The sequence below is a fragment of the Prunus dulcis genome, chromosome 1, assembly GCF_902201215.1.
Source record: "Prunus dulcis chromosome 1, ALMONDv2, whole genome shotgun sequence".
Classification (NCBI taxonomy): domain Eukaryota; kingdom Viridiplantae; phylum Streptophyta; class Magnoliopsida; order Rosales; family Rosaceae; genus Prunus; species Prunus dulcis.
The window spans coordinates 20,651,412-20,661,276 of record NC_047650.1 but is presented as its reverse complement, the minus strand read 5'-3'; the positions used below and the strand labels follow the sequence as shown (position 1 = coordinate 20,661,276).

Sequence of the window (9,865 nt, the reverse complement as noted above, 5' to 3'; positions counted from 1 at the left end):
GGTTGTCTCTTTGCCCTTGTTGNGGGACCGCCCATGGGGTGGGGTTTGATATGGATTGGGTAGGGTTTGATATGGGATGAGATTTACACAGGTAAGTTAGGAAATGAGGTTCATGAGAGATTTAATAAGAAAAATGGGGTGTAGTGAGTAATTTCAAATTTTACTAAAATTAATAGAGTGTAAAGAGAATGTGGGCTGCAAAGAGCAAATAATGCGATGCCAATAAAATCACCCTTTAAACTATAGTGAGAAAATTTATTTTATCAATTTTAGAAATAAAAAATGTGATTATTTTGTATAATCTCAACTTTAACTGTTCATACATTTTTACCGTGGGCAGTTTGTATATATATTTCATAAAAGAGTCGGTCGAAGTATATCACATGTGATATTAATTTATAAAAAGGTCGCGTCGCTACAAATTAATTCATAATAGCACAATTAAATGAAACAGAAAAAAGGTGTTCTGATCTAGAAGGCAGCCGGACCAATTGTAAGAATTTCAACGCTTTGTCTCTTCTTTCACACTTCGTCCACACCCGCATCAACAAAACATTTGCATCGAACAATCAGAAATTTCGCCAACAAAGCATAATCCAAATCCAAAATCCAAAATCCAAAATCCAAAACCTCCATTCGGTAAGAAGCTCTCTAAGCTACGCAACCCAACCAAACCCAAAGCGCTTACTTCTACGCCATAACAATTTTTCAACCAAGCCTCACTATCTGTCCGTAATTTTCTCTACTGGTTTTGAATATTCATCGACGTAGTCTTGGACTGTAATCAGATTCTTCAGTTCAGCCATGGATTCTTCTGTGAAATCGTTCCTGCTTGATGTTAGAGCTTCCGCGAATTCATTCTTGTCCGAATACGAGCCTCTGGTTCTGGTTTCTGCTCCTCTTATCGCACTCTTCGTTGCTTCCATGCTTCAATCGGCTCTCCAAGTCCTGCACGAGAACGGACTCAAAGCCACTCTGCTAGGGTTCTTCATGAGCTTCGTCAAGTGAGCTTTCAGTAGAATGCTCATTTCTGTTTACTTGTTTCTTTCTTAATTTAAGATATCACCGGTTTAATTATTCATTTCTGTTTGATTTTGTCAATTACAGGTTGGTTCCTGGCGTGAAGAATTACATCGACGCTGAGAAACAAAAGGTCTGCGTTTGTTTGTATATAAACTTTCATATGCGGTTCAGTTTCTTTCTATTTCAAATTTTAATTTCGTGGCATCTGTTTGTTTGTTTCTGGCGCCAATATATAATATTTTTGGACAATAAATGAGATGAGAAGGAAAAAGAGGAAGCATTCAGTGTGAGACTGTGAGTGCGACAGAGACTTTTGCATTTTCTTATTTCTTGCAATATGAGCATTCAATGCCGTTTGTTCAGAGGCTGGTGATGTGTAGTAAATAGCCCAGTCGTGAAAGGTTTCGAGGTTTTATAGTTTAATATTTAATTAAGTGCATGTCTCATGGTGGTAACAATTTGTCAAATTTGTGGATGTTGTTGTCAAACAAGCAGGTTGTGGATAAGTTACAGTCTGGTGGTAAATCTGTAAGAGAAAGTTGGAGAACTGAATTGCCTAGCACAGGGTTGGGAGTGGGAGTCATAGAGCAAATGAAAGATGAGAAAAGAAAAGATGTGGCTTGGCAAGGGAAATGCTCTGGTGCAGTGTATGTCTGTAGTTGTTAGTTACTATGAAAATTAATGTTGAACTACTTATCAACACACACATATGTGTGTCCGTATAGGATTTTCAATTGTGAGACATCCTGAATATCATGGATGACCACAGGCCATTAATTGCATGGGGAAGGCTATGTGATTGACGGCCTGAGTCTTTGTTGAGGGATCTTCTGTATCTTTGTCATGCACAAGCAAAACACACTCATGTGTGTGTTTGATTTTATAGATTGTATCTATTTCTGTGCTTGAGCCTGGTTGTTTCTTGGTTCGTGTTTGCAGCTACATTGGAGGAAGTGAGTGTGAAGGACATTTTTCTTTAATTAATGAGGCATGCTCAATGTAAGTAAGATTTTTTTTTTACACCTGTGAATAGCCTTTTTCTTATTGCTAATCTTATTAGGGTGTTAAACTTATTTTGCTTAGAACTTGGGGTGCAGAAACAGCCATATCCCATATATATTAATGGGCTATACCACTGAAAAAATAATTACAGGGTTCTACATTTAATGTTTCCTGATAAATTCTACACTTGTGCCGGGTTTTCACAAACAAGTGAATGCCAAACTCCTTTGCATCCCCTCCACCCCTGCCTAAAAAGAAAAAAAAATAAAAATTGTAGTACTGAAACATCAGAAGGGTGGGTGAATTGGTGATTTTCGTATAAGCATTGAGTTTGCACTGGCTTTATGATTCAACTTCTTTAGATGTCTAAGTTTTAATCAGGTACATTGTTTACATTGACACCATCGGGGTTATGTGTGTCCAAGACAAGATTGCCTGTTACAGTTCTTTGCTTCATAGCTAGGGTACCATATTTATTATATCTGATAAGATCACTTCCTCTCCAATCTCCACCCCTTCCCATGTATTCATGTTTTACCTCTTGTTTGAACTTGCTTGGATTTGGCTTTCAGGTTTGCGCATACCAATCCATTGCATATGGATGTATTCCAGAGTGTGGTACGGTTTGAAGCAGAAGTGGTTGCAATGACTGCTGCAATGCTTGGAAGTAAAAAGAAGTCTTCTGGAGGACAAATATGTGGAAACATGACATCAGGAGGAACTGAAAGTATATTATTAGCTGTGAAATCATCACGAGATTATATGAAAACCACGAAGGGGATTAAAAAGCCTGAAATGTATGTCATGTTACACTTATCAATACTAACTGTTGTAGCATGGAGAGTATTAATGCAACCTATTTTATTTTCAAGCGCAGGATAATACCTGAATCTGCTCACTCAGCATACGACAAGGCTGCACAATATTTTAACATCAAGCTCTGGCGTGTTCCTGTAAATAAAGAATTTCAAGCAGACGTCAAAGCAATTAGAAGATACATTAATAGAAACACCGTTTTGGTATGCAATTAATGTATTGATTTTGCTCCTTTCATATTTTCCCCTGGATCTCTGATAATATATTCTATTAAAATTTTGTTATTCTCATTAGCTGAAGAGAAAAAGGAAAAAAAAAAAATCTCCATTTAACCCATTGTGCAACAAGGGTGATTTTCCTAACTTCAAGTTCTCTGTTTGCCAGTTAAACTGACCTATACTTTTGTGATGCTGCAGATTGTTGGATCTGCACCTGGTTTCCCTCATGGCATTGTTGATCCGATTGAGGTATTTTTTTATAGGTGGTTTTTATGGATAAATTTTTGGAAGATGACATGATTTAGCTTTAGTGATGTTCTCTTATCTTAAGAACCTTGGAACTGAGAATATACGGAACTTCTTGTACAGGAGCTTGGTCATTTGGCTTCAAGCTTCGACATTTGTCTCCATGTTGATCTTTGTCTTGGCGGCTTCGTATTACCTTTTGCTAATAAGCTTGGGTATGTCTGGGTTGGTTCTGCTAGCAAAAGTTGTTTCTAATTTTGGCAATTGATTTTATTGTGTTCCATGTAGATGTCTTACTGTTGGGAGTATGGTCCTCTACTTTACAAGTCTTTTAAATTTCTTGTGTTCCAAAACTTAATGAGTTGTAGCCTTGAAGGTACCATGCTGTTAACTTGAGGAATTTGAAATTTGCTAACCACATTAGATTGGTCAATTTTCCTTTACTGTATGGTGATTAAGTGAATGTGTTGAGTTTAATGTTGCACATGATAATCATAGTTTATTCTCTTGGTTTTACAATTTAGAGCTATTGGTAGCTGTAACTACTTTGTATAGGTTGGCACTTCGGTAATTTTAATTGATATTAGATGGTTCTTGTTTTTAGAATTTGATATTAGAGAGTTTATGGTATAAAATAGTTGGTAGGTGTCCATATGTCATCTTTTTGGATATGTATATATGTATATATATGTATATACATATCCTGAAATTAGATGGGTGTTCTTTTTTGGAAATTATAATTTCTTATTTTAACTTATCTTTCTCAACTGTTTGTTTTCAGGTATCCAATTCCACCCTTTGATTTTTCAGTGAAAGGAGTGACATCAATATCAGCGGATGTGCATAAATATGGGTTGGCTCCTAAAGGAACAAGTGTAGTTCTGTACAGAAACCATGACCTCAGAAAGGTTATCTATTGTGTTGGTCAAACTTTCAGAAAACATTGCTTTGCATTTGGATTTAGCCTTCCTAATATGCTTTTGTTTTCATTGCATATTGGTTCATCGGAATGCTGGGTTTATGGCTTTCTAATTTCCATCTCAGCATCAATTTGTTGCCGGTAAGTTTTCATCAGAAAAAAATGAATATCCAGGCAGTCAACTGAATTGTTCATCCGTCTTGTTGCTGGAACTGATGTAATTTTGATGCGATAATCATTGCCAATTTTTGTGGTTTGCAGTTACTGAGTGGTCAGGAGGGCTATATGTGTCTCCAACCATTGCCGGAAGCAGACCTGGTAGTTTGATTGCTGGGGCTTGGGCATCTATGATATCTTTGGGGGAGGAAGGTAAGAACGTATTGGCCAGACGTTTCTACTAATCTAAATATTTTCAGCAAATTCTTGGCTTGTGGCTGATTATGTTCCATTACATTCCAACATTCTGTAGGGTACTTGGAAAACACAAAAAAGATCATGGAAGTATCAAAAAGACTTCAGAAAAGGTATTGTTTTCTCTTCTTTTCTTCTTCTCCGTCTGAAAAGGGTGTCTTATTTGTTTGGTTATTTTTGTTTTCCTTTGGGGATTGCAAACAGGGGTATCGATCTTTTGATAATCTTTGTGTGCAGGATAGAGGAAATTCCCGAGTTGTTTGTCATTGGAAGGCCAGACATGACAGTTGTGGCATTGGGGTCTGATGTTGTTGACATATTTGAAGTAAATGATATCATGTCATCTAAAGGCTGGCATTTGAATGCATTGCAAAGACCTAACAGGTAGGCTGTTGTGTGTTTGTTCACGTGGCTGCATGTGCACATACGTCTTCTTATAAATAAATAAAAAGTTATGCACAAAGTCATAGTAGGCTATAGCCTCCTTTCTTTTTCCCATGTCAAAAAGTATCCACCACTAGTGACAAGTAGATTGTCTAATTTACTATTATGGGGTGTCAAATAAGGGGAGGCTTTCAATGTGAATTGGATGGATGATTTTTGTGGGAAGGTATTCTGTTTTAGTGAATGACAGAAATGGCTTGTGCTCAGTTGCTGTCTTCATGATTAGTTCACGAATTCATGCTCATGAAACTTATTTGTTTTGTTTATTATGCTTGACTCAGCATTCATATCTGCGTGACGCTTCAACATGTACCAATTATTGATGACTTTCTCAGGGATCTAACGGAATCTGTGAAAACTGTAAGTTGATTTTGAACTTAGCAAAATACCAGACCATATCTACCATTTGATTACATCCCTTTACTGTGTACCAAAAACCATTTATGTGTATTTTTATTAACTGTGACGTGACATCATTCAGGTTAAAGAAAATCCGGGTCCTATAAGCGGAGGGCTCGCTCCCATTTATGGTGCTGCGGGGAGGATGCCAGATAGAGGTACGGTTCAGGAGCTGTTGGTAAATTACATGGACGGTACATGCTAGTGGTGCTCTCCAAATTCTTTGGTCAAGTTGTAAGAAAAATGTTGTTTTTGAAAAGACCACAAGTTAAAAGAAAAATGAAAATCCATTCGTTGATTTTCTCCAATATTACTTGATGTTCTTGCCTCGGGTTTGATTTGAGGATACATTGTCTAAATCCACGATATATACGTGTATTTTGTGATCATTTGCTGCTCATTAACAACTTTTTATTGAGCCTCCACAATTGTTAACTGCTTATATAGGTTATGTTTCTTTTAAACCTACTTCAATCCCGTCCATTGCAATTATTGTTAGGGTAAATTTTCTACTTTGTAGCGGTAATTCATAAGAAAAAGAAAATTGCTACAAGAGAGAAAGAAAAAAAAAAACCCAAATATTGTAGGACCAAGTGCCAAATATCAACCCTAGCTGAGTTTTTAAAAATAAAAATAAAAATACAAGCGAATGTCTAAGGTGCCATAGGGATTTGAACTCAAGCTGAGTTTAGGTGTTTGCTTGAAGTCTTGGTCTATTGGGTTCAACTTGTTAGAGCTGAGTTTTATCTCGAGTTTGGGTTAAGCAAATACAAAATTCATGTCCCAATTGAAGTTCGGATTAATATCAGATTATGCCTAATCAACTTGATACAGGTCTGGAAAGATGATGATAATACAAGTCTGGTAACCGCTTTAAATTAAAGTCATCGTTTATGAGCATATATTTCTGTTTATTTTATGATGATGAAGATGATGATAATAAAAGGATGTATAAAAATATATTTCAAAATTTCTGGTAATTGTTGAAATACGATGACCAGCCAAAGTACACGATCTTACATATTTTACATTCACCAATCAGATAGATTTATAAGAGGACTGAGCGCCTCTTTTTATTTATCTCTTCTTCAGATGCTCTTTAATTTGATCATTATTGGCAAATGCCAACACTACCAAGTAACACCAACAAAGTAAAATCTCACTCTTACAAACAGCAACTATAATCACTTCTTTCTTACTGATCAAGCTTCACAATTAATTTGAAAACCCAACTGGAAAGCCATCTTCTTCCTTTCACCTTTCACAGCTCCAAGACTAAGTCTACAGCAAACACAACACAACACAAGAATTAGGATGGTCTAAAGAATAGGGAAAACTTTGATTCACAGTTAATGTAAAACTTGATTCATTTTAGTGTTCATTGTTAAGTAAAGGCATTGAGGCACCAAATACTACATTAAGAGCTTAGTGCAGAGTGTACTTACAGTCTGCATCTGTTTTGATCCAGTGCTCCCTGTTCTCATTTGAATCAATGCTGCTAAGCGCGAATTGCGGTGGGTTTGATTGACTCTTGTAGCGCCGCATGCTCTGCTTCAAGGAGAAGCCTCGTTCAGGATATAGCATGATGTCTTCATCTGGAAGCACCTGATCTCCACTGTTGTAAGCCCCATCATTGCTTGTTTTCTTCTTGTTTTCGTTCTTATGGTACTTACCAGTTTTATGCTCAGCAGATGAGGTTTCAGGGTGAACTTTTCTGTGGAACATGTGAAGGATCTGCAAGCCACACACACACCATAGCCATGAGCCAGGACTATATGGTCTAATTTAGTTCACATTACTCTTTTGATGTGAAAAGTCTGAAAGGCATGCACAATGTTTGATCAGAGGTACCTTATTCAGTTTTGTTTCTGCTGAGGAAGGATCTGCTGGTCCACCAGAGCTGCGAGAAGAAGCATAAAGCATTTTTTTCTTGAGCTTCTTTTTCATCAAGTGCATGGCAGACTTTTCAGCTTCCTTCTCTGCTCGCTTCTCCTCCTTGGCCGATTTCGGTCCAGAAATCTCCTCTGCCAATTTAGTCCTCTGAAACAGCTCGCCAAGAGATGTCCTGTGTTCCTTCTTTGCCACTGTTGTTGTTTCTGACAATTCATATGCTGACCCAAAAAGATATCCCTGGAGTGGGCACACTGTGGTTCCATTAATCCCATTGCTCTCTGAGCGTTCCAGTGTCTTGCCACTTAGTGTGATGGTGCTACCATGGCTACTTCTTCCATTGCTAACATGGCTGTTTCTTCCAGATGAATCATTGCAAATCTCATCTTTAGCTGAATCAGCTGCCAGGACTTTCTCCAATTCATCATTGATGAGCTTCAATTCATTCTCTGTGACCTCAGTCTCTTTTTCAGTTATGTTCTCCACAGAGATGGCTAGTGTTGGAGTTGATGGTTCCGTGATGACTTGCTCTGAGCCAAGGGTACCAATTGCAAGGAAGCCATGGAAGAGCTCAGATGCTGCAGCAGATGATTCATCTTCATAATATTCTTCTTCTGCCCTGGCTGCCTCTAGACCGTTGAAAGACTTCCGAAGGTGCTGGTCTCTCTGGGTTTGTTTAAAGGGCTTTGTGCCACAGTTTGGCTTAGGATAGCATTGTTGATCATCGAGAGATGGCTGCCCTGAAAGACAAGCACAAGAATTCTCTGACACAAAGAAGAATATGTAAACTTGGATGAGACTCAGATTGAGCAAGAAAAGAGATTCTCCCACTGCATATCGGTACAAACCTCTCTGTCTCTAATAATGATCTTATGATTTCTAAGTACATATTAGTCTTTCGGTTCCCAAGCTGTTAAGCATATGTACTTCATGTGATTTATTTTGGGGATGTTCTGTTCTAGTATTACAAACCATGCAATGGGGAAACTACTGTATTTCACAAAATCCTTGTTCAGACTAATTTCTTTTATTTTTTTTTTGGTCGAAACTAATTTCTTTTATTAGGCAGACAAAGTCTTAGTTGCATCCTGTACCGTCTTTCAGGAATGAAATGATTTATCTGGTTGATTCCCAAACTTGCTGTGCATCATCAGAACCCAAAGTGATGTTCTCTGCCATTCTTTTGGTAAACTGCAGTTATACAGGAATGCATAGGAGAAAGGCATAAGGCACCACACGACTTACCAATGACAAAAACTTTAAATGGCTCGTTGCTATTCTGCCGAAACTTACGATGAATCCAACCTAGTAACTGCAACATTGGCATGCAAGATCAAATTATAGATTAGTTGAAACAGTTTTAGCTTATCTAAAGGATAATAAGAGAATAGGCTTTTCTTACCTTCATCTTATGATCTTGTTTAGAACACTTGAGATCTTTGATCCAATTCTTTTCCTAGGAGAGGTTGACAGAGGAGCTTCTTTTCATAGGTAGTCTTAATGCTTATTTATGAAGAAGATGTCAAATGCCACCTGAAAGCCTCCAGGCTCTGAAGAGCAGGTGAGCGGAGGAGTACACACAGATAGTTACAAACTTGGGCTGGCTATTCTTTGTTAAGATCAAATCAAGTGGACAAATGGCAAGTGGGTCCCGGACCACCAACCCAGTCATGCAGATATGTTTATTGTGTGAGATTGATTGTTATCTGGTTTATATTTTATGATCATTTGGTGCATAATTACACGTCTTTCAGTATACACAGTGTTGATGTGTTGTGCACATGTTTTGAAAAACATGTATATCTACACACACACATACACATGTATATCTGCTATGTCTTCTGTTTTCTGGATGTGGTGTTTTCCGATGCAACTGTGCACGTCCTGTTTTGAAAAACATGCCCATATCAGGAGTACCATGTTACATTTGGGCTTTCCACGCTGACATGTTCATCATGCACATGCTTTGGGCAGAGGATAACAAAGTAAGTTTCGTCTAATAATTTCTACTACTTTGTTATTTTACTAGGAACTTGTGCCAAGACCCTAGATTGAACAGTAGGGACTGCAAGGGATATTTTGTCGGACCTCAATGGAGCCAAACATATAATTTGACAATTAAGTTGATCTTCTTTCTCTGGGGACACAAAAAGTCGGACTCTCTACTGTTGGTAGGTCCACAGGTGGAGTTCTTACCGAAAGAGCTTAGCTGATAAACTATGATAAACTGGGATTGCTTTTAACAAGTATCTTCCTTTGGTTAAACTTTTTTTCTTTTGCTGTTTGCAATCAATTTACCATTGAACTCCAAAAAAATCCCATATTCTACCATGTTTCGAGGATATCAGCTTATAAGCTTTGATGGGATTGGTGATTTAATGCAGGTCTGTCTTCACATCTTCCACTGCTGTCATGTTTTCTGTTTGATAGTTCTAGCCGGTCTTATAAACTAGTTCAAGGTGTTTTCAGTGCTTTTGCAGGCAATGACATTCATTTT

The 9,865-nt window shown here is 37.7% G+C and overlaps 2 protein-coding genes across 3 annotated transcripts; one reads left to right on the top strand and one right to left on the bottom strand.

Annotated features, from left to right (window-relative positions):
* The first annotated feature begins 454 nt into the window (after positions 1–454).
* On the top strand, positions 455–5,899 carry LOC117614972 (sphingosine-1-phosphate lyase). 2 transcript variants are annotated; one of them, XM_034343927.1, is made up of 15 exons: positions 455–1,004; positions 1,108–1,153; positions 1,519–1,670; positions 1,963–2,022; positions 2,598–2,822; positions 2,903–3,044; positions 3,258–3,308; positions 3,429–3,520; positions 4,087–4,213; positions 4,350–4,365; positions 4,486–4,593; positions 4,694–4,748; positions 4,873–5,019; positions 5,361–5,439; positions 5,561–5,899. In XM_034343927.1, the coding sequence occupies exons 1-15, from the start codon at positions 805–807 to the stop codon at positions 5,681–5,683; spliced, it is 1,623 nt and encodes a 540-aa protein (XP_034199818.1). In that variant the 5' UTR covers positions 455–804; the 3' UTR covers positions 5,684–5,899. The 2 variants fall into 2 exon arrangements, with proteins under 2 accessions (XP_034199818.1, XP_034199819.1); XM_034343928.1 differs by lacking the exons at positions 455–1,004; positions 1,108–1,153 and adding an exon at positions 1,178–1,317.
* Positions 5,900–6,903: 1,004 nt separating this feature from the next.
* On the bottom strand, positions 6,904–8,689 carry LOC117616192 (protein LAZY 1-like). Its single transcript, XM_034345438.1, has 3 exons — positions 8,614–8,689; positions 7,330–8,132; positions 6,904–7,212 (listed from the first exon to the last, which is right to left on the bottom strand). The coding sequence occupies exons 1-3, from the start codon at positions 8,687–8,689 to the stop codon at positions 6,904–6,906; spliced, it is 1,188 nt and encodes a 395-aa protein (XP_034201329.1).
* Between the last annotated feature and the right edge of the window lie 1,176 nt (positions 8,690–9,865).